Genomic DNA, 25547 nt, shown 5'->3' with positions numbered 1-25547 from the left:
ATTTTAGCTTCTCCAAACAATGTTCAAATAATTTTTTTTTGTATGACTTTTTCTGGAATTTGGGAGATAATATCAAAAATGTGGGAAAGTCAATTTCAAGTAGACTTGATGACGAATCAAATCTGTTTTTCAGAATTCTTATCGCTTCATTAGATCAATTGGTATGTTTAGCAAAAAACACGTCCAAAATACTATGTGACGCGTGTGTTAGACGAAAACAGAAAATCACGGTATCGAATTCCCTTAAACAAAAACCTAACATCTATTTGCTTATATAATCTATATTATGTCTGATGTTTGTGTCAACGGTCTGTATAATCAGTATACAAACAACTAACTAAATGTATAAAATGTAGTTAGGTATTAGTAAAAACAGGACATCTCACAGCTTATTGAGGGGGCGGTCGCCCCTTCGCTCTCCCCTTAGGGACCCCCCTGGTCCTATACATAATGTCCAATTTTTGTTTATTCCAAATATCAGTTATGTCCAGTTTAAATATTTGTCCATTATTTTTAATGTTCAATGTACTTTTATATATATTATTTTATAAGTCATTATTCTCACTATCATATTATAAATTTATAAGAAATGGTTCATCACGTGTTGTAAAATTGTAAGGATAGTGAATTTCAATTTCAAATAAATTATGTGGTATAGTAGGTCTCGTTCTATTTTGATGTAAGTTTATCATTGGTTAGATTGCATTTCTATTTGGTTATTTAAAAATTATTTCTTTATTGTGAACATTTTCCATACCTTGTAATGTTTTGCTTTGTCCTGAGTTTGGCAATTCTTTAGCTACTGTTTTGATTCGTTGGATAATTTCTTTTGCTTCAATGGCTGCTCCATCTGGTGGGTGTAATTTCATCCATTCATTACATTTAAAAATAACCAAATTTTTCTAATCACGGTTTGTTATACACCTTGCTTTATAGATTGATCATTTTTAACATCTCCAATATTGGTATGATGTTTGCTAAACGAATGATGTTGATAACAAAATCCATTGTTTATAAGTAATGATTTCTTCTTTTTAGATTTAATAATTCTTGGCATCATATTTAATCTGGTGGTTTATAAACTAAAAATATTATTTTAAAGAAATAATTATTAATTAAGAATAAAAGTTTAAAACAAAAAAGCCCTATTAATAATAAGATCCTATTGTTGAAACAAAGGTTATAAAAATTTGGATAAATAAAATATTTTAGATTCTGAGCAGAGAGATGAATGTATTGATATTACAATGTGTTTTTTTTTAAAAAAAAAATTTAAAATTGTTATGTCTGTCATCACCGTTTGGGGTGTAAAACTGCTTTGATTTTATTCAACAATATCTTGTTCAATGAACAATTGAAGAAACCTCCCAGTGCTTCGAGAGGTCAAAATTTAAAATTCCCAATAGTATTCAAAAGCACCTAGAAAAACAACTTACAAATTAAGGAAAAACGGAAATTTCTACACAAAATCGGTTTTCGACAAAATCCAACTCTAAATCAAATTATAGTATATACATGACATTTTAACTGGTTGTTTATATTATCATTTTCTATACTCGATAAAATTTTCAAAATATTTTGATTTGTTTTGAACTGTTTACATTTTTAGTTTCCAATTTTAGATTCTGAGTGGAACGATGAATGTATTGATTTTACAATGATGTGTGTTTTTTTTTTTTTTTGTGTTTGTCATCACCTTCTAGGGACAGTAAAAGTGCTTGGATTTTCTTCAACAGTACCTTTTTCTGATAGGAAAGTGAATCTAGTTGGTACTTTGGGGGGTCAAATGTAACATTTTTCAATAGTTTTCAAAAGCGCCGTGAAAAACAAAAGAAAAATGAAGGAAAAACAGGAATTTTTACGCAAAATCTGTTTTCGAGAAAATTGATTTTGGTTTTTGGTGTAACTTTAAAACGAACGACTGTAGATACATGAAATTTTCTCTGGTTGTTTATATTTCCATTTTCTATACATGATAAAATTTTCAAAATATTTTGATTTGTTTTGAGCTGTTTACGGACAATTTCAGTTTCCAATTTAATTAGTTTTTTTTTCTATGAATGTCAATAAAACATTATTTTTTGAGTAAAAATACTTGAAGATTTAATACAAGGCTCCTATTATATTGTTACAATGACATTTGAAAAATATTAAAAATCCTTAGTCACAGTTTTTTTTTTATTAGCATTTAAAGTTTAAAAATTGACAAAATATGGAAAAATCACGAAAATTACCTAATTATTTTGAGTTTATAATTCGTAAAAAATTTTCTAGTTAGAACTAAGATTTTAAAATGTAATACAAGATTTATTGTAATTAAAAAACGAATGACTGTAGATATTTGAAAATTTCACTGAATGTTTATATTAGCATTTTCTATATACGATAAAATTTTGAAAATAATTTGACTCTTTTTGAGCTGGTACAGACATTGTAAGTTTTCAATTTTTTTAGTTTTTTTTTCTATAAATATCAACAAAGTTTTATCTATTGGGCCAAGTATAAAAAATTAATACAAGGCCCCTGATACATTGTTACAAAGCAGTTGAAAAATATTAAAAATACATAGGCACAATTATTTTTTATAAGCATTTGAAGTTGAAATGTTGACAAAATTTATCAAATTTAAAATTGAATAATTCGTAGTTAAAAATCTATAAAATGTTCAACTTTTGTATCTAAGGATGGAACATTTAAAACATGATTCCACGTAAGTTGTTAATTCTGTTACCAAAAATTCTAAGAAATACATAAGCACAGTTTATTTTTATAGTCATTTTAAGTTAAAATTTGGACGAAATTAAGTATTAAAAAACCTGGAATAACTATTTTAGTTATTTTGTTGTGATTGTATAATATTATTTGTGGGTACTTGAAACTTCTAAAGTATACTATTATATATCTATGATAGTACCACGGTTTGTTGTTGATGTATAACGCGTTACCTAATGGATATTATGATATGATTAATTTGAAAATTATTAATAATACTATAGATAAGTATACCTAAATATGTATGTCTATTATCTAGACTGACATACCGTCTCCGCTCAGAATCGTTTTTCTTATATAGTGATATTATATCATTGAATTCAAATTTAATACTTGAATACTTAAATACTTGAAAATTTAATACAAGGCTCCTACTATATTTTTACAATGATATTTGAAAAATAATAAAAATCCTTAGTCACAGTTTTTTTTTTATTAGCATTTAAAGTTCAAAAACTGACAAAATATGTAAAAATCACGAAAATTAGCAAATTATTTTGGGTTAAGAATTCGTTAACATTTTTCTTTTAAATCTAAGATTTGAAAATGTAATACAAGATTCCTCATAATATTGTCTACCTTTATCAAAAAAAAAAATGTCTACAAGTCAACCAAATTAAATTTTTATGAGCAGTTGAAGTTCATATTTTTAGAAGATTGGATATTCACTTGATTTCTCATATAGCGATTTTGTTATTTTGTTGTAATTCAAAAATGAATAACTGTAAATACATGAAGGTTTCACTGAATGTTTATATTTTCTCATTTTCTATACACCCTCAAATTTTTTAAATATTTTTGACTCTTTTTGAGCTGTTTATGGGCATTGTCAGTCTTCAATTTTTTTTGTTTTTTTTTTATAATTGTCAATAAAATGCTATTTGTTAGGTAAAAAAGCGTGAACATTTTATACTATATTGTTACAATAGCAGTTCAAAAATAGATAGGCACAATTATTTTTATAAGCATTTTAAGTTAGAACTTTGACAAAATGTATTAAATTTAAAATGTAATAGTTATTTTTTTTAGTTAAAAATTTATAAAATGTTCAACTTATATAACTAAGGATTGAACATTTAGAACAAAGTTCCACGTAAATAGGTTATAGATGAATTACTTTATTCACAATAATATCATCAAATCTATTTAGTAATATTAATATATCATAGGTTGACTGACCGTCGTCCGTCTTCGCTCAGAATTGTTTTTCTTGTATAATAGTATGAATATTATATCATTGAATTTAAATTTAACACCATCCATTACAGTGGCACACTTGTACAGCTACTGTGCAGCAGAGCGACACCCACTTGCCCACCTTTTTTTAAATTAAGTATTTTTGACTGAATGGATTGAATAAAACATTTTTTATTGGACTACATGGATTGGACAAAACAGTCATTTGTTTTTATTCATTATGTGCCTTTTATTGGTAATATGTTATTTTATATTATTTATGACTACTTATATTATAAATGTATTATATTCAAAACATTTTTTTTAAATATTCATTGAGTAACTCGATGTTTTTATAACGTCCTATAAATATTATATAGTAATTCAATATCCGCCCAAAGTAATTTTTAGAATGCAATGATTTATCATTTCTTTGAAATGATTTATATGATTAATAACAACAGCATCTACAATAATAATAATAATACGTGAAAATTCATGGCCTATCTAGTGAATAAAGTGTGACGAGTGTCTAACACCTGGTGTCTGAATACTCTGTTCCGATATTTTTCACACACATTTGATATATCTATGAAATGATCCACTAAACATGATCAGTATTTTATATTGTGGTGTAAGAATTTCTATTATCCCGCACTATATAAATATATATATATTTATATTATATATCAAAATCCTTTTAATTAAACAATTGGTATTAATTAGTTATAAATTATAATAAAACATCTGCCTACTTGACTGATTTAAGCATAATCGATTCCCGAAGTATTTTTTAGGGATCACATTTATTATCGTTATGTCGTGTTATTAACATATTGTATTCGGTTCCGCAATATAAACAACTAGTTGTTACTATTGTTTGATATATATAGATATATATATATTTATCACAGAGTATACTTACATATTACGAATACCTATTAGGTACCTATAGTAATACCTAATATAATATATATACAGTTTTAGTGTTTTGTACTAAGTTTCGTGAATAGCAAAAATTAAATACGTACATTTTGTTTGTAAAATATATAAGCACTTTTGTTATTAATTTTACAAAATTACAATATGCCTATTATGATGGCCAATATATCCTTAATATAGGTACTATAACCATTGCAGTATTACAAAATCAAACATTTTAAATTTCAATAACAAAAAAACTGCATATTATAATATCTGTTATGTGGGGATACATAAAAAGTTTTTCCACAATATTTATAAATAACAAAAAAGTTAGATTTAAGGTTTTTTTTTTTTGTTTTGAATTATGTTTATCATTGTCAAATAATATAATTTTTTCTATTTTACGGTACTGGTAACATGAAAAATAAGTGGTTTGTCTGACAAAAGTTATAATATATATTATATCTTTCCGACATATATTCACGCCAATAATATAAGATTTCCCTTTTAAATCTCTTTAACGGCATTGCGTATTTTGTATTTGTTCTATATATAAAATGTTTTTCCGTCCTTAAAGCATGCGGACCAAAAACTTCCGGTTACAATATCCATAAATCTATCGATTATTGCCTTGAATTTTTGGAGTTGCACTATATTTATTTTCATTCGAAATTCTTCACTCTATTGTAGTGTTTTCTTTGTGTATTAGATTTGTGAATTGTGGCTCTACACTTTACTTTCGATATTTTGTAATATAAATATTGTGATCTTATATATAAGAATATATATTTTATGTACGTATTCAGTATTGTGTAACTTAAATAGCTTTAATATAGCTTTAATGTTTCTAAATGGCAAATATTAGGCAGTATGCACAACGCACATATACACAAACATATGTTATTTTTTTTTTATTTAAATCTATTAAATAAATTAAATTTATCATAACTATTAAACTGTGGTTTCAATATTGAATTCAAGTTAATTTGCTATTCTACACATAAAAACGTAGTTTATAGTTAAAGTTAAAAATTGTATTTGAAACGAGAACATTTTGTCCACCAAAATATAACCACAAAACTTTTGGGTGCTTGTAAATAGGGGCCACGTTTAGCATGTAATAAAAATACTATAGTAAATTGCGCCCTGGATTTCTCGGTTTCTAAAATGAGTATAGTGAATTGCGCCCATAGTATCTATATAAGTACCTTTGAATTAATCGATATCTATTATATATATTTTAAATACTGTTGATATTATCCTAATTTTGTATTATTACATTTTTGTATTATTGTTTACTGCATCAATTAACTTAACAAAAAAAAAAAATAAAAAAACTTTTTAATCCCAAATTATTTTATTTAAAAAAAAAAAAAATTGCCATTTTTATTAACTATTTTATTTATTTCAAGCAAACCAAAAAATCATTTTTAGAGGACAGTGATAGTCACCTTCTCGTGATGTCCTCTGGAATGTCTATAATAAAAATAATATTTTTGGGCGTAATTGGGCACAATTTACGTTTGTCCAAACTTTTAATAGATCTCATTAGTTGAAAATTATTAAACGTTAATCGTGGTATTGAACATTTCGTTTTCATCTAAATTTTGAGAAAATGAAAAAAATTGGTTTTTATAATAATTATTGTACCTACTGCAATTAGCACTAGCTGTCTTGCCCGGCGTTGCCTCTGCCAAAGTTTTTTTTTTATATGTTTATTACCTTATTTCTACTATCATAATAGCAATATAATATGTAACAACCTTATAAATAAAATTTAAAAAAAGGTAGGTAAGTGCATGTCGCTCTGCTATACAGTAGATTACAAGTGGGTCACTGTATAATGGATGGTATTAAATTTGAATTCAATGATATAATATCATTGTATAAGAAAAACGATTCTGAGCGGAGTCGGTATGTCAGTCTAGGTATAAGAAATAATATTATAATATAGTCTATGGTATTAAAAAAAATGTACCTATAATAAATTCCAAATTAATCATATCACAATATCTATTAGGTACTTATAACGCATTATACATCAACAACAAACCATGATACTATCATAATAGTATACTTTAGAAGTTTCAAGTATACCTACGAATAATATTATACAATCACAACAAAATAACTAAAATAGTTATTCTAGGCTTTTTCTACAGTCATTCGTTTTTGAATAACAATAAAATAAGAATATTGTCACATGAGAAATCGAGCGAATATCAAATGTTGTAAAAATATGAATTTCAAACGCTCATAAAAATTTAATTTGACTTTCTTGTAGACATTTTTTTTTTGATAAAGCTAGACAAAATTATGAGGAATCTTGTATTACGTATTCAAATCTTAGATTTAAAAAGAAAAATTTTTACGAATTCTTAACACAAAATAATTTGCTAATATTCGTGATTTTTACATATGTTGTCAATTTTTGAACTTTAAACGCTAATAAAAAAAAACTGTGACTAAGGATTTTTAATATTTCTCAAATGTCATTGTAACAATATAGTAGGAGTCTTGTATTAAATTTTCAAGTATTTTTACTCAACAAATAAAGTTTTATTGACATTCATAGAAAAAAAAACTAATAAAGTTGGAATCTGAAAATGTCCCTAAACAGTTCAAAACAAATCAAAATATTTTGAAAATTGTATTATGTATAAAAAATGGAAATATAAACAACCAGTTAAAATTTCATGTATCTACGGTCATTTGTTTTAAAGTTACACCAAAAACCAAAATCGATTTTCTTGAAAACAGCTTTTGCGTAAAAATTCCCGTTTTTCCTTAATTTTTCTTTAGTTTTTCATGGCGTTTTTGAAAACTATTGGAAATTTCAAATTTTGACCTCCCGAATGCACCAACTAGATTCACTTTCCCATCAAACAAGGTACTGTTGAAGAAAATCTAAGCAGTTTTACTGCCCCAAACCGTGATGACAGGCACAAAAATAAAAAATAAAATAAAAAAATAAAAAAACACATCATTGTAAAATCAATACATTCATCGTTCCACTCAGCATCTAAAAAATATATATATTCTTTTTTCGTGAGTGGAAAACTAAGTCATGTGTGAGCCACCCTATAGCAATACCTAGAGAGATTGAAAAAAATAGCTATAAACTCCCTCCAAGTCTCTAGAAATCTATTAACATAACTTTTATTGAAAACAGTCCCGTAATTTTTGAGTTTATTAATTACAGACGTACCTACGTCCATTTCTATATATTATGAATATAAATTAAATACATATTTTTAATCTTTACTTTACTTTTTTTTAACTCAAATTTATAATAATTATGAAGAAAATTCAGCTCTTCGTCCAGTCCTTGTGATGTATTCTGTCTAACCATGTTTTGTGATCTTTAAAAAAAAAAATATTTAAATAAACTGATGTGAACTCAGTATTGTTGACGGTATTTGTTCCGTTAGTGCTTGATTCTTTTATGAAATGAACGGCGATCTTATTCCATGTACACTATAGTACACTATAGTAATAAAGTCGATGGTTTTTCCTTGTCCTAATCCTACCTATGTATAACGTGAACGTTTTGTTTGGCATTCATGACAAAAGGGCTATTATTATAATGACGACGGCGTTGGCCGTCGCGCCTATGACGACGCTTACGACGGGTGACCCTGATATTTAAACCGATTGAGGACCCTAAATGGGGAATAATAATAACAAGCCGTAGTAGTTTTGTGTTCTAAGGAGCTCACAACTATGTATAAGGGTATACCACTGCATTGTTTTGACGAGGAATTATTATAATTACTTGTCCCCATAGAATCTCCCTTGTTTCAGTCCTGTTTCAGACACGTCTCCTGTTTCCTGCATTTTTAATTGCTACCCCGGTCAAAAGAAAAAAAAATCAGCTGCTCCGCTGACACAGGGCTCTATTTCTCAACGTCGTGGTGGTCACCCGAGGTCAAGCTGCTGAAAAAACGTCTCTTTCCTCTGCCTCCGCGTTCTTGTGCCCATAATATAATATATGTGAACAAGTACGGGTTTTGTAATATTTATTTCCTTTGGTGGGTGCATTTATTTAGTTTTTTCCTCTTTTTAATGCACTCCTTTCTCTGCTTTCATTATTTTCGTATGAGTTTGGACTGACGGAGAGGATTAGAAAAAAAATTATACCAATCCAGAAAGACTGCAGCAGTCTGTGTGCTCTATATGCGATGTTATTATTTGTGTTCCATGACATTATACTTTATCCGTAGTTTACCGATATTGACAATTCTCATATTTCTACACCGCACGAATTACAAAAAGTGTTTTGTCCCTTTAATGTCTTAAATTCCAAGAGCATCCGAGTAAATGATTTGTATTATGTATTTTCGTCGTGGGACTAAGTTAATGCACGCCCACAATAAACGAATAAAGTACTCTGACCATCCTACAACGATGGTGTAATAAAGTATAGCTGTAATTGACTATTAAACCATCGTTTAAACCTAAGTTTTAAAGGTGAATTTTTATTCACTCGGTCAACAACTCGAAAATTTAATACAAGATATTTTATATGCTGTTACTAGTGTAATTATAAAAAAAAGTTGAGACTTAATTCACAATATTTTTTCATAAGCGTGTCTATGTTAGAATTTTGAAAAAAATTGTCAAAATCACGAAAATAATTTGCAAATTATTTTAAGTTGAAAATTAATAATTTTTTTATATCTAAGGTTTGAAAATTTAATTCAAGATTATACATCATTTTTTCTACCTCAAACAAAAAAAAATTTACCAGAAAGTCATATTAATATTTTATAAGCAGCATTGGCCAATCTGTAAAAGCAAAATAGAGAAAACTAATATACTAAAAGACTAAAAATCCCTGTAGATTGAATTGAAGCTTTTTATTAAAGCTCTACAAAGTACAAAGTTTGAAAAATGTCATCAATTTAGTTCTTTTTATCAATATTTCTAAAAGTATTGCTCAAATCAAAACAAGTTTTAAACAAAAAATGTTTATTACACAATTTTCTATAAAAAAATCTCTTGAGATTTTTCTTTTAAGTAGTATTTCAAATGAAAAATTGATCTTGTGCATATTTAAATAATGTACTCATATTTTTTTAAAATATTATAATTTATTAATTATTATTCACATCAAGTAAATGGCTAATATAACAAGTAGAACATTTTATAAATTTTTAACTACAAAATAATTCCCAAATTTTAATGAATTTTGTCAAAATTTGATCATAAAATGTTTAAAAAAAAGCTGCGCCTACGTGTCTTTAATATATTTTTAATAGATTTATTAACAAATTATTAGGAACCTTGTATTACATTAGCTTTGGCCGTCCAAACATTTTTTTATCGATAATTCCTGAAAAAAAAGTCATAAATTTCATATGGTGATAAATATCTCAAAAACAGTTAGGTACTTATAATAGTTTGAAATTTAAACCATATATTATATTCACGCTATTAAAAATATATTGTAAAAATTTCAAATATCTATGTTTTTTTTAATTACAACTAAATAAGAAATGTTATAGGAAGCCAATCAGGGCTAATATTTTATAGATTTAAGATAAATTACGTTAAATGGTGAAGAACTTAGTGAAGATGACAAAAATATACTTTTTCATACTTTTTTAAACTATTAAAACCTTTATATACCTCTTTTATTACTTAATTAATTAATACTTATTTTTTACATAATTTTAAATTAAATGTTTTCGATTCAATTTTAAGTGTATATTTAAAAATAAATGCATATTTTGTAGCATATTTTGAGGTCTTTTTGTGCATATAAATCCGGTCTCTTCTAATGTTATTGATTTGGTATATTTAGTAGTTATGTATAGGTACTGTAATAAGTCCATTTACATATTATTTATTTATTTATTGAAATATTATACAAGGTTGGACCCATTATAATGTCATTGTTAATTACATAATTACATTGATATCTTAGGACTTCGAACTTTTAAATCCTAATAAAGAATTTTGTAAATAATTAAAATATATAATCATGTACATTTTTGGCAATACCTCGTTTTGTATTTTCGCCCTTATTAGTTTTAATAACTCATAAATCAAGTTTAAAATCAGGTATTTTGATGTTTTCTATAACGTGTTTGAAGTTGAAAATATATTGGTTTTCATCACAAACTATATTCTATACAGATTATATCATAATTACATAATATATTTAATTAATTAATTTATGCTTGCAGTTATGCTAGTAACAATAATACGAGTTATCGATATTAGTACTACGATATAATTTGGTTTTTTAAGGCATTAACATTTTAACAGCTAACGTAATTTATTACTAAATAGCAATGAATAATAAATTCTTTATATAATTGAGTAACTTCGTATAGTTCGTTTTTCCATTATTATTATTATATTTTGAATATAGAGTATTATTAATAAAATATACGTATTATACTAATTAATAATTATGTTAATTCGTGTAACAATGAGAAATTGATTTAGTGACATTTGCATGCACTAATTGAAGAAAATATAGGAGTATAATATATTATAATATAGTTTAATAGTTTATATACTATAGTATATGTATTTTGCATTATTGTAGATTACTCCTGTAAATATTATGTTCCACTTCCCTAATGTTATATACGTATTTTTACATCTTTCTTGCGAGTTTTTCGGTTATTGATCTATTCAAAATGCGTTGTCGAATGCCAATTAAAAATATTTTATAGGAACCACACGAGAGTCGTAAAATCAAACATACATGCACTGTATATACTATATACTTTAGCGAGTGGTCTATAAATTAAATTAGTTTTTTTCCCCTAACTCCTTTCAAATGCGTATTATAATTCACTTTTACACTGCACGATCTATTGAAATATCGTTACTATTTAATCCAACATCTCTAGCGTTTGATTTATATCGTTTAAAAAAAAACTGTAAGTGCGTGTGCTATCCTAAATTATTGCCGCCACATTTTGACAATGTAAAAAACGAAAATAACAACGCTGCGACGACTCCGCCGTAATAACTTTACTATACAACGTAACTACTCTCATCCTATATATTATATTATATACTTACTCGTATCCGGTAAACGCGGGAGAGACAATGATGAAAGTCTGCGAATACGCGTTATCCGTATCGAGTTCGTGTGGAATTTTTGAACAGTTTTCATGCGTTAATTCGTGAGAACAGAAAATAAAATATTATCATGTACCGCGGCAAGGCTGTAATATGTTATACATAGATGACCATGCGGTGACGCTTTTTTAATAGCAATAATAATATAATTTACTCAATTACCTATGCCCGCGACTGTCCAAAGTGATGCATAAATATAGTTTAATACAAATACGAATTTCCAATAATGAATTAAAAACATTTTTTTGTGAGTATGTTGATAATGTGTATTACCAATTTATATATCGATATTGCATACCGAATAGGTCCTCCTATTTTATGGTAAAAATATGGATTCTGAACTAGCATTATATTATTTATAGCTTGACTACTCGAGTAGTTCTTGCCTGCATGGCCGCATGCAAAACGCTTTTCAATGAACAATTTATTTGTTCTTAAATAACTTACAAGGTACCTACAAGGTACTATAAAGTATAAAATTGCATACACGTGTACTTGATCATGTCGCCACGGGAATCAAGTGTACATGTAAAATAAACAAATGATAAATCCAGCTCGTATTTTAAGTTTTCTCTGCTGTATTCGCTCGTTGTCGTAGACAATAGCCCGTGGTAGGAGGGGGAGGGATCTCGCGTTTCGTCGTGCCAAAAAATCGGAAATATTCGGCAGCGCATAAACCCGCGGGACGATTGCCAAACGACAACGAAGACGACTCATGATATTATAATATACGAATCCCACCCCCTCCTCCTCCTTAAATCGTTTTATTTTGTGGTATTTTTTTTTTTTTGATTTCGTGCTGGCCAATCGCCCCGTTATAATATAATAATGCAAGATGCGACGACGACAATAAAATAACAGACGGAAAACGTATGCTATCTTTTTGCTTTCTTTGTCTCCGGCAACGATTCTGGGACCCGATAGTCGTCTTCTCAGCCTCGAAAATCATCAACATTTGCCATGTATTATATGCAGCGTGTGTAAGATGGCAAATAGCTTTCGGCTCCGACCCGGCGCCTTCATTTTAATAACGGCGGTGCAGCACACTACATGTATTGTAATATATTACCATCTATATTTTCCTAAAAATCGTCGCCGTACCGTGTTATGGGAATATTCTAATCTATAAGGGTTTAATATAATATTGCTACCGCTGTATATATGTTTCATTCCACTCGGGCCACTGGCATTAGTGCGAAATGCGTAAATTATCTCAGTGGACTAGATCCTTCAAAATATAATATTTTAAATTTGGTAATTTTAGTAGAATACATTTTTATTGGGAGAGAGAGGGCTGAAAAAAGGTACTTATTATAATAATAACAAATAAATGTATTAAAATAATGATAGAAATGTAACTGTATACTACATAATTAAACAAAGTAAAACATTTATGTTAATAATAGTTAACATTTACCTTTATAATATAGTGATAATGTTTTTTTTTAAACGTCTATTTTAAACTAAATATAATTTTTATTAAGCAGCTTGATAAATAACCAGATAATAAACCACGTTAATTGTTTGTTATCTTGATGCATTTACTCATAGGTATACAATTTAGTTCATTGAGTTTTAAAAGGTAAACATTATGATATTTTATTATAGGCCCCATTATTAAAAATTAAATTTATATTTAATAAATACTTAACTTACTCATTTTGGGCTGAATTTACATGCCCCCTTTTCCTGCAGAGAGCGCAGAGGACGAAGAATTAATAATTTGTGTAATGCACTTAAACACAGACACAGACACAACCCCCTTGCGCTTTATAGAGCGCTGTTCTTGTGCTCGTGCCATAATAATGATGTTTTTGTTTGGTTTTGTCAATATTATTACTCTCGGTGTTATTATGGTATTGTAATGTATAGTTATTCGAAATTAAATTTACTGTTTTTCTTTTTGCAAGAAAACACAAATTACTCATTACTTTCATCTTCGCGGATTGCCGACAGTTGTAAAATCATATTATATATGTATATGTATATATTACTGTGGCGTGTTACAACATACAATGTGTATAATTTTAAAAACGAAAATTCACTATCTACCTTTTAATGTTTAAACCTACTACTCTGTGTTGAATGTACTAACGCTGTCGCCGTCTACTTTTTTAAAATATAATATCATTGTATACTTGGCTGTAGAATTCTCAACAACTTATGGTTTATATATTAGGTATAGGTAGGTAATAGAAAAAAATACTGATGTGTTATAATATTATATATTTGAGTTCGTGAAGCGTATTGATTATTATCATAATATTCACGCATTGGTTTTGTAATTCGTATTAGGTATGTACAATCGGAGCTAGTTAACTTAACCGTTTTACAATATTCTAGTTTCCCCAATAATCTCTCGCACTTTATCCAGGATCCGTGTAGTAATGTAAGTACTTATATGTGTATACAAACCGAGATTAAGTAATCACGGCCGAGCAGGCTATGAAAATATTATTTTAGTCGCGCGCTACCGTTTTGACATATTTACGGTTTTTAAATTACAAATTGAAAAGCGACCACCCGTGTGTATGTGCGTGTGTGTGTCAATATTTTAGTGTAACGGTTTGCGAAGGTCAAAGGGACACGTCGTGTAATTTGTCAGGACACGCGCAATTATTCAAATTCTTCTTCGTCGCATTGTCCGCGCTATTATTGCTGTCCATTTCCATTAGGCGCATCCCCCCGGGGCGTGAGATAGCCGTGGTGGTGTTCCCTCCGTTTGACACCTACCTATTGGTTCATTATCTGGGTTTATTTTTTATTCTCCGTTTCTTTTCTCCTTCACGCTCATCGCGTGTTTTTCTCCGGTTTCTCCGTGGCGGTCTTCTCCGCCCGTTGAACCCTCCTCTATGATATATATTATAACAGCTTTGTCTACGGCTCATTTAGCACCCGAATTAGCATATCGTGATAGACGCACGGACACACAAAAAACATTTAGAGAATGAAAAATATGTATGCTCATATTTTCTAAAGGAGAGGAGGGCCATTTGTCCGCCACCGCTTGCGATGATGATGATGATGCGTGTCCACTAAAATATTGTTGTTATACATAAGTATGAGAGACGTGCGTGTATGTATCGCATCGTGTATACTGTATAATATATTATATGCACACCGGTCAACGCGTTTTGGCGACATCTCACGCTCTCCGCGGTTTGAGATGCGCGCGCGCGCGCGCGCGCGTGTGTGTGTGTGTGATGATTGCTTGTTGCGCGTGTGTCTGGTGCTTTATTTATAGAGACGAATCCCAGGGGCGTTGGAAACAACATATGCAAGTAGTAAAACTCTATATATATGTATACAATATTATATATAATAAAGATTTGACTCGGTGTCGTTATATATTAGTATAAGTCATAACTGAACGTATTTTCCGGGGCTTTGAGCCAAAATCTGACGGATTATCTGCAAATATTCGCGTTTTCTAAAAATAATCTCGGTCCCCGCCGTACATACGCACCAGAGTCGAGTATTCCAGAATTGTTGTATAATGTATAATACACGGATAAAATACCCTGTCGAGTGCACCGCAGAGACCCACATACCTAGGTATACGCCGCCAAACGCACAGTATCTACGTATGTGAGAAGTGTGTGCGCCTATACAATAGCTGGTACCTATAATAACTATTGAAATTCGTCATTAGTAGGAGCGGAGTTCCGCAACAACACGTTTAAGTGCAAAAGTCAAACAGTTAAAACGGTTAATCCTATATTTTGGAACTAGTCCTGCTACACATTATATTGTAGACATTGTAGTGTAGTATGGGATATATTTTTAAATTGGTTCTTCCTTATTGTAGGTTATCTATAGTGCTAGGGGTAGATTTTTCCATTATTATTATTCAGCAATAATAGTGATGGTCTTCCAAACAGTAACGGAAAATCTCGTTGAATTTTTTTAGTTTGGATCTGGTTTTACGATCGTGTGCGTGGCCGTATATAATATATATAGCGTTATAGCTCCCGCCGTTAAACGTTCCAAAAAGGACGAAGAGTCGAAAAAAATAAATATAGTCGTAAAACCTTTCTGAGTAGAACGAGAAGGAGGAGGTTAAACTTCTATACTCGTATACTGCGCTGTGCGCGTCATTCACCACGAAGAGTCTCTGCGGAGGAAGTATGCTCCCTTATTATTATTATTATTATTATTATTATTACTATTTAGGAGATGAACAGCGTATTTTTATGACCGAGCATTACCTTAAAAACGCGAGAAATTTTACGATCCATCAACCCCCTGGCCATAGGGTACAGACACGCATAGTATATATACGTATATAGTAATTCTTACGTACAATACAATGAAAAATGCGAGAAAAAAAATAAAGGGAAGTTTTTCGATTACCATCCGAGCTCAAGTTCGTCCTCTTCACATTTCCTTTTTTCGGGGCTTGGCGTGGCAAGGAGACTGAATTGGGGCTTACAAGATTTAATAACGGTGTATTTTATAGCCGTACAAAAGCACAACACCACTCGTTCCAAGTACACTTGGATTCTCAATTATTCATTATAATTTAAGTATAATATGATATACACATATATTATGTATGTAGTATAGGGCAACGTGCTCCCCTGGATCCGCCAACTAAATATTCATTGTTCTGTGATATACAAAAAAAACCTAGAGCTGCCGTTGCGGTGACGAGACAATTTATAATTTTAATAACCCACTGCTACCGACAATGATTGCTTCTGCTTGCACTTTTCATCTGGAAATTATTGTTATATTCTGTAGCCGTGTACTAGGTCAGTAGGCATAGAGCTTACTGAGTTGCACTTACTGCTGTGAGTTACACCCGAAAAGAATTGAACAATCACAATTTTTTTAAGAGTTAACATTTTTTACGGGCAACGAAATGTGCTGGATCACCTATGTTATAATAAATTAGAAGAAATATGGTATATCAATTTTGTAGAAATATATTTATCAAAAATACAAATATTTGGCCTGGACAACGTCGGGTAGGACAGCTAGTTTTAATATAAAAAAGTTTTTATTTATTCAAAGGATAAACAATAAAAAATTATTTTAAAAATTTTATTTTTTTATAAATTCCGTGGAGTCTAAATTTGTTTATAATATGTTATATACATAATATTATATATAATTATTATAGTATGGTTGGGTTAGGTTGTTTACACATAATATACAATAAAATGTGTTTTAAACATTGGTAAAATATTTAATCTAATATAAGCCACTGGCGGACACCACCTTTGAAAAAATCTTGGTTGCGCCACTCTAATCTATAGCTAATTAATGTTAACTGTTGATAAATAAATAATTTTTATGTGTACCTATATCAATCTTATTTTTAAACAACAAAGTTATTCAAAGTACAATGCTTGTTGTTTGTAATCATATACTTATATAATATTGAATTAATACGAAAAAGAACAGAAATTACACTTAAGTTATTTATTGTTAAATAACAGTGCAGGTGGAGAGGAATAACCTAAATATACACACTACACGTATATAGAATACACATTGAATAAGTTATTTAAACTAGGAATTAGAATTCATTGAGGCCAATGTACGCACACGTGTACATGTAATACAGTTCATAATAGGCTTTAAAATTATTTATATTTACCGAAATATTTACTTAGTTATTATCGTATTATACCATATTTTAATTTCAAACTTTGAGAGTTAAATTTATTGTTAGATAACTTAATTTGATACATTCTTATGTTGACTTTTACTTAACTAACTAACTCAAGTTAATTACGTGTATTAACTGTCCGCCTTTTTAAATTAGTATATAAAATATAAATACACTATATTGTCTTAACTCATAAGGTGAAGAAAATATATAAACCACTATATACATATGAGAATATGTATATATGTATATACTATACCTATAGTGTAATATTATTCTCATTAAGTATTGAAATCAATACCCATTGAAAATTTAAATTTTGACAATAATATCAAAGTGATAGTCCAGGGATCGATGAATCGAATAAAAGTATCATTGATTTCTAGTAAAAACTAAATTCATATAGATCAAATTTTATTTTTCTGAAGTATATTAATATTTAATACGCACCTAATTAGATGTTTAAATTATATTTGGTTGTTAGGTACCGCATTTGTGCTTATTTTAAATGTTTTTAATAAATTACGAGAATTATTTACAAAAAACCTGAACGATGGAAGTTTATTTAAATAAAATTAAGAAATAGATGGAATATTATTTTAACGAGAAAGCTATGTACAAATATATGTCTAAAATATATTTATAAATTGTTTCAATATTGTGAATATATCACCCTTAAGGCTCTGGACTATTTTTGAATTCAAAAAGTGTTGTATACATAAAAATAATAATTTATAGTTGTTGAAATACATTCGACTTTTTACGAACACGTATTGCTTTTTTTGTTAGGTTAATATTACAATGTCTAAAAACAACAGTATTATACGACGTTGACGAGATGTAATAAGTCCCTTACATAATATAATCTTATAGTGTCTAATGTAGGGTATATTAACGAGAAACTTGATGTATAGAGTGTTAAATATTAATGTATAATATTATAATATAATAATGCTGTATACAATTTTATTTGTGAATTGTTTGATAAGGAGGAGCTGAGGAGTGATTTATTTATATCGTGTTATGCTGCAGTACACTGGAATACAATAGATTAACACATGACAAATTATATAGGTATCATCACAGCTGTACTAGTTTTGCGCAGTAGATACGCATTTTCTTCACTTTCGGCCTATATCGTAGTTCTCCACTTCTCATTGGTTGATTTTGTTCGATGTTATATATGTATGTATATGATTGACAGCCAATAAGAAGTGGAGAACTACGATATAGGTGAAGTAAAGAGCGGAGGATGCGTATCAAAATGCTGTGATGAAACCTATATAATTTGTCATGGATTAACATAAAATATACCTCACAGTAAACATTTAAAAATAGGTAAAATAAAACAAATAAAATAAAAATAAAATAAAACTATAATATTATAGGTATACACAGACTATAGTGTAGTGAATATACCGTTTATTGGTAACTTCTTTGGTATTTTGAGTTTCCGCTATCAAAATTTGTCATATACCGTTTGATCAGTACTTGGCCTTGTCTATTGCCTCTTGGTTTGCCATCGCGAGGTCCTTTTCACTACAGGACATTCACAGCATACCAGTAGGTGATCCATTGTCTGTTCCTCGCCGCACTCACATAGCGCCGATGAGTCTTCTAGATAGCCCAATTTTTTTCAGATTGGCTTTACAGCATCCTACTTTTGTTCGTAGTCGGTTTAGGCTTCTCCATATCATCCAACTATTGTTATATCCGGGTGCGAAGTTTTTCGTTGGCATTATCCATGCTGTTTCGTCTCCCATTTATTCCCTCCATCTCTCGACTCTCTCATTTTTGGGGTTTCTCGTGATGCATCTTTCATTTGTCCTTTTCATAAAACTATTTCTAGATTTAAGTCTGTATTTGCCTTCTTGCAGTCCATGCATTATGTGTTGGTTATCATTTGTCACTTTTGTTCGCTCCCAGTCGGCTTGTACGGACCGTCAAATTTCAGGTGGGGCTATACCAGATAGGGTATACAGTTTATTTACTGGTGTATTTTTTAAGCATCCTTTGATTAGTCGGCAAGTCTCATTCAGAGCTGTGTCTATTTTGTTTGTGTGTGCAGACCTTGCCCACACTTGACTTGCGAAATCGCCGGTTGAGAAACAAAGTGTTAAAGCTGTAACTCTCAATGCATGTGGTTCGGCACCCCACGCAGACCCGACCAGCTTACGCAGTAACCTATTCTTCGTATTGATTTTTTAAGGAGTGATAAGCATAATATACGTGTGGATCACTGATTAATCCGTGGTTTGGATGTGTTGTCTGTTATATTTTATCATATTGTAATAATTACAGGTTTGCCCTGAATTACATTACATTTAAATTTTAAATTATTATCTAATAATGGAAGTTTGAAATTCGTACAATTTAGTCGTAAAATTCCGAATGATATATTATATCCAATGATCAATATAATATCGTTTTCTTCCCTTATGTTACGAACATAAATAATAGGCACTTAAAAAGATAAAATATAAATACTAATTAACTCCGGATCCCGTATAGTATGTATTACTCAATCGATTGCATGGAACCTATTTGTGGGTGATCCACAAAAGCTTTTCCTGCCACTGAATAGCTTAATATAAAATTAAGATAAACATATATGTGTATATATATATATAATTTCTTATAATAATAAAAGAATATAAGATAACGTATAATGTCATCGACTCAAACAAATTAAATTGTTAATGATTGTTTGTTTTTGAATTTTTTCAGGCGTGTCATCGAGAAAATCGATCAGTCCGAATTCGAGGGTTTTGAATACGTGAACCCGTTGCTGATGTCACAAGAGGACAACGTGTGACACGAGGAGGACTGCGGCGATTACGCCGCACCCCACAATATGCAGCATTACCATCACGAAGCCGACTGTCCCTGTTCGACGACCATCGACTCGCCCCCAGACAACGGCAGGCCGCCGTCTAGGGGATGGTTCTGCTTACCGCTCCGATAAGTACCCCCCCCCCCCCCTTTATTCATAAAAAAAAAAAATGTGATTATTATAATAATAAAAATCCGTCGTCGACGACGGCCATATTTATTTTATATATTATTATTATAAATATTTAATTATTTGATTATATAGTTACTCGCGTGTCCGTCGTCGGCGTCGACGGTTTTCAATGGCTCAACTTATTCTGACGATTTATCATTTTCGGTTTGGACTTACTTAAATTTGTTTTAAAAACCAAATTCTAAAACGTTTTAGTTCCTCTTCGACACATATTACTCACTTAATTTTCCATTGTATACAACAAAAAATATACATATGTTATATTTACGTATATATATATATATATATATTATATATACCTAAGACGTATATGTTGCCGCATCTCGTGTGTGTTTCGGATACAACTTTTTACCGTAAACCTCGTTCGTCTATAACACGTATGTTTAATAAATGCAAAACAAACATCGTTATAACTTGTCTATAGATATGACAAAACAATATGGCTCTCACACCCACCCACCCACCCACTCACTCGCCGACGACGGCCAGACAACAAAATTGATTCGCCGATTTAACGAACCGTGTAGCACGTACTAACATTATTATTATTACTTCCACTATACTATTATTATTATTACTATTTATTAGTGTTTTAACATGTTTCTATTCTTCGGGAAAAAGTGTTGTACCCCACCGTATACGCCAGCCACGCCCTTTGTCCACAGACGAGGTTTGTTAATGTGCACAAGTTTTGTGTAAAAATGTCTGGCTCCCACCTACTAGACCCATCCATAACACACGCATACAAATATTAACTGATCTGAACCATCGCGGTGGATCGTGATTTATATATTATATAAATATATAATATACGAAAATAAAGAGCGAGGAATGGAAAAATCTTTTCACCTCCTCCCCTTAGTTTTGATTTTTTGTGAATTATAATATCCATTCATTATTGTTGTCGGTCGCTAAATTTTATGAAAATCCATCTCCCTGAACCGCGAAATTCATAAATCAAAATTGACGATGAACGATCAGGGTTCTGGTTTTTTTTTGTTACGCACGAGGACGCGTTTAGATGGGTACAATGCATAATATTATGCAAAATGGTATCCTACAATGCTCAATGATTAATAGTAATAATAATAATAATAATAATAAAATATTTAGATGATCTAATTACATTCCTTATTTAAATTTACAATTTATATAAATGATAAATATTTTATACATAGGTATCGCACTCACATATTATATTATTATTGTATTAATACAATGCATTTGGTATTTTTAATCATTAACGCACGTGAATTTTTATTAATGTTAACCTAACAATTTAGTACGTTATTTTTAAGTTCTTATACAAAAAAATATTATTACTTTTGTACTATTATTTATTTATTTTACTCAATCTTTAGTATTATTTACATAAGTATTTTTCTTGACTTTCCGGCCAATCGTAGTGAATTTTTGTCATACATAAATTATTACTATTATATTATATTATATTATTACGTCTAGATGGACGTATAAACAATACCGTTTCTATATAGTTGAACTGTATCCTCACACACAGATGTTTGTTGTTTTTATTTAAGAAAAAAAAATGTTTGCACGTTATTATTGTGAATATAATATGATATAATTATTTGAAATTCTTACGAAAATTATTATATTTGATTAAGATGTTGATCGGTATTGCAAATTTTAACAGATATTAAATATTGTTATTATATCTAGATTTATATATATAATATATATATATGTACCTCATTGTACTCGTATTAATATATAGTATTATTATGAATGATAAATAATTAAATTATCTAAAACGATTCCGAAAGTTATTATACTACTACTATTATATTTAATATACATATACGGTTGCTATCTTATTTAGGAAAATTATAAAACTTATTATTTTTTCGTCGTTGTACTAATTTCTTTACCTCAGAAGTAACGTTCCCTTATATTTTAATTCCTATTGTTCGTTGAAATACAAACAAGTATTGACATACGTTTACCAGTGGTGGTCAAACTGGTGATCAGGGGATAATATCCCCGTGACCTTTTTTTTCAATGTTTTAGATCTGACAATCATAAATTATATTTTTAGTAATCAAATGTTATAAAATCTGCAATACCCTCTCCTCTCATTGACAAACTCATTTGACAAACCGCAACTGATACTTACGTATTACCTCTGACTGAGATCTACGTATTCGTGGTGCACTAAAGCATAAATATATAACACGTTTAATATTTACAAATCATTACCTATGTATGTACCTTCTTGATACGTTGACAAGATATCCGGCCCCGTGGTTCCTTTCCGATTTTCATTATTATTATTGTTATATTTTTTTTCGTACTCGGCGAGCGAATTATTTTATAGTCGTCCGTGTGAAGTAGTCAGCACACATCACACGGTCTTCATTGACGTGTCGAAAACATCGATGACATTTATATTATTATAATATCGCAGTGACGTCTTCTCCTGTACCGAATCAACAACGGTGACAATTTATTATTGTCATATATCGAGAGATGTCATATTTTATCATACCAGCGTGGTTTTATTATGTGCATGTGTGGAAAAGGTCTTGATAATTTAGCGGATATAACTGTAAAAAAAGTAGTGAATTATATGTGCGTCTGCATTGAAATGACGGCTGGTACCTAGTTTAGGTATACGTGTATAACCCGATAACCTTATAGGTACATGTGCGCTGTATATTATTGTATATACATTATACATGTCATATTATTATTATTATTTCCTCAACGATCTACCAAATTGATATATTTAACTACTTGCAGCATATTTCCACCTTATCCAAAGCATACCTATTTATTTGATCAGTTACCACCCTTTTGAGTTAATTGTTTTCGGACCTCCTCCTCCTCCTCCTCCATGCGCTCACAAACCATTCCACTATATTCGTTGTACGACAGGATATTTTGTTTTTCATTTTCTTTAACGCCTATCATATTTTTATTTTTATTTGTTTTAAGTATAATTGTATAGTGGGTCAGTTATATTTCTAAAGGTTTTTGTATTAACTACATATCGCAAGTTTTTTATTGCCATTTATTGTAGGCCAAATCGTTCATTCATAATATATATTATTATTGGCCTCAACAACTATAGTTTAAAGTTATATTTATAATTTCTCGGTAGCAGTTTTGATTCTAATTGCAATGCTCGATGATCTATGGTAACATTTTTTCCCACTAGATATTCTTTCGAGTATTTCCTGATGCAAGTCAGGCTTACTATTAATAATAACTCCAAAATATTTAAAGCTTTTTTTCCACTTTATCAAACGTAAAATTATCCGCTCGTAAACTACCTATAGGTCGACTGCCTTCGCTTCTGGAGAGAATCATACGTTTAGTTTTTTCTTAGTTAAAACTCAGTCCCATATTTTCACCGATTCTAATGAGGTTAGATATTTTTTTATGGTACATCTTATTTGTGTTTCCTATAATTATTCATTACCTACTTAACTGCATCATATGCTAGTACCTATCGTTTGTTAATTGTAATTACTATTCTTTGTCCTATGTCCATTTAATAATTATAGCTTATCATGATATTCTCAAATCCCAAGTCAAATAGGATGGAGACAGTGTGATAACCCTGAATCACAATACTAAAGATTATTCTCCAAAGTACATACTCTTATCTTATTTACATAATTTTTTGTTATTCCAAAAATTTGGTCACTGCTCTTCGTAAATCTTCTATGTTTAGTGTTTACTAACACATTATTTATAATCCACTAATACAAGGGACAATAATTCCTCATCAAATTCCTAATGCTTCTTCATAATTCTTTTAAGGATAAGTTATGATAGTACCTACCTCATAACATGTTTCTAAAAAGGATATTCCTTTATAATTCTTCATTTTGGACAAGTCACCTTTTTTAAAAATATAATAGAATATAAAATCCTTACTATTCCATTTTGGTAATCTTTCTTTTTCCCATGTAACGTTACGTTTGTCACTCTTCATACTTCTTCGATAGTTTTATTTCTATATTAAACCCCGGAGTCTTGTTATTTGTAATTAACTTATTGAAGTATATTTACTTAGCTATTTATTAAGAATTACCAATATAAAGTTCAGCCCTACTATATTTTTTTATTTTATTTTAGAATATATATGGGCCGAGTAAACGGTCACTTTGTACGGTCGGGTAAAACTTTAGATTGCAGAACGCGGACATTGTACATTCTATACATAAAGTATATATTTAATAAAAACATGTCAGAAGTCATGACCAGACTTATGTTATTAAGTTTAATAATGGTAAATCTGAGTATCTTTTATATTCCAAATAGGAATTAGGAGGGATCATGGGATATTACCTATCGATAATAATTTTTATTTTTCTGTTTGATATATTTATATTTAGGGCCATATTTACAATTTTTACGCCCTGGGTCAACAATATTTGTACGCCCCTACCCCCCTAAAAAAAAATAATTAATTCGTTTTTTAATCGTTTGGTTATAGTTATTTATTTATGAACATTTTGTTAAAAACAGACCACGATGATGCATTATTTTAATTACTGTCAAAACGTATAACAATAAAATTGTACACTATAAAAAAAGAAACAAAATTAATGCACTTTACCATGCCCCTCACGAATTTAAAAATTTTGGAAGTTATAGCCATCCAAAGTTTTCCATTTTACGTTTATGCGCATGCGTGCAACGCTACTTGACTGCCACGTGCAGCACCATAAAAATGTTTAGCACCAAAAAAAACAAAAATATGCCTAGATTTGTTGTGTAAAACCACCTTGGGTAGCCTTCAGAATTAAAAAATCTTGTTGAAAAGCCAAGCCATACCTGTAATATAAGTGTATTATATATTTATTATATATTAGGTATACACGAGTTTCCCGCGCAGCATTAAAGTAGTGTTACATAAATGTAAAATCGCAAACTTTGGATAACTATAACTCCAAA

At 29.6% G+C, this 25547-nt stretch overlaps 1 protein-coding gene across 2 annotated transcripts in view; it reads left to right on the top strand.

Moving 5' to 3' along the window:
* LOC100166344 (atypical protein kinase C) overlaps positions 1-21765 on the top strand; it is a 30324-nt gene extending 8559 nt beyond the window's left edge. For both annotated transcript variants that reach the window (XM_029487085.1, XM_008185580.3), the window contains exon 12: positions 20321-21765. In XM_029487085.1, coding sequence (XP_029342945.1) covers positions 20321-20408 — 88 coding nt within the window. In that variant the 3' untranslated portion in view covers positions 20409-21765. The remainder of the gene's footprint in view (positions 1-20320) is intronic.
* The last annotated feature ends 3782 nt before the right edge of the window (positions 21766-25547 follow it).

Source organism: Acyrthosiphon pisum, chromosome A1 (genome assembly GCF_005508785.2).
Source record: "Acyrthosiphon pisum isolate AL4f chromosome A1, pea_aphid_22Mar2018_4r6ur, whole genome shotgun sequence".
NCBI classification, from domain to species: Eukaryota; Metazoa; Arthropoda; class Insecta; order Hemiptera; family Aphididae; genus Acyrthosiphon; species Acyrthosiphon pisum.
The sequence above is the reverse complement of the archived record's forward strand: the minus strand, read 5'-3'. Positions and strand labels throughout refer to the sequence as shown.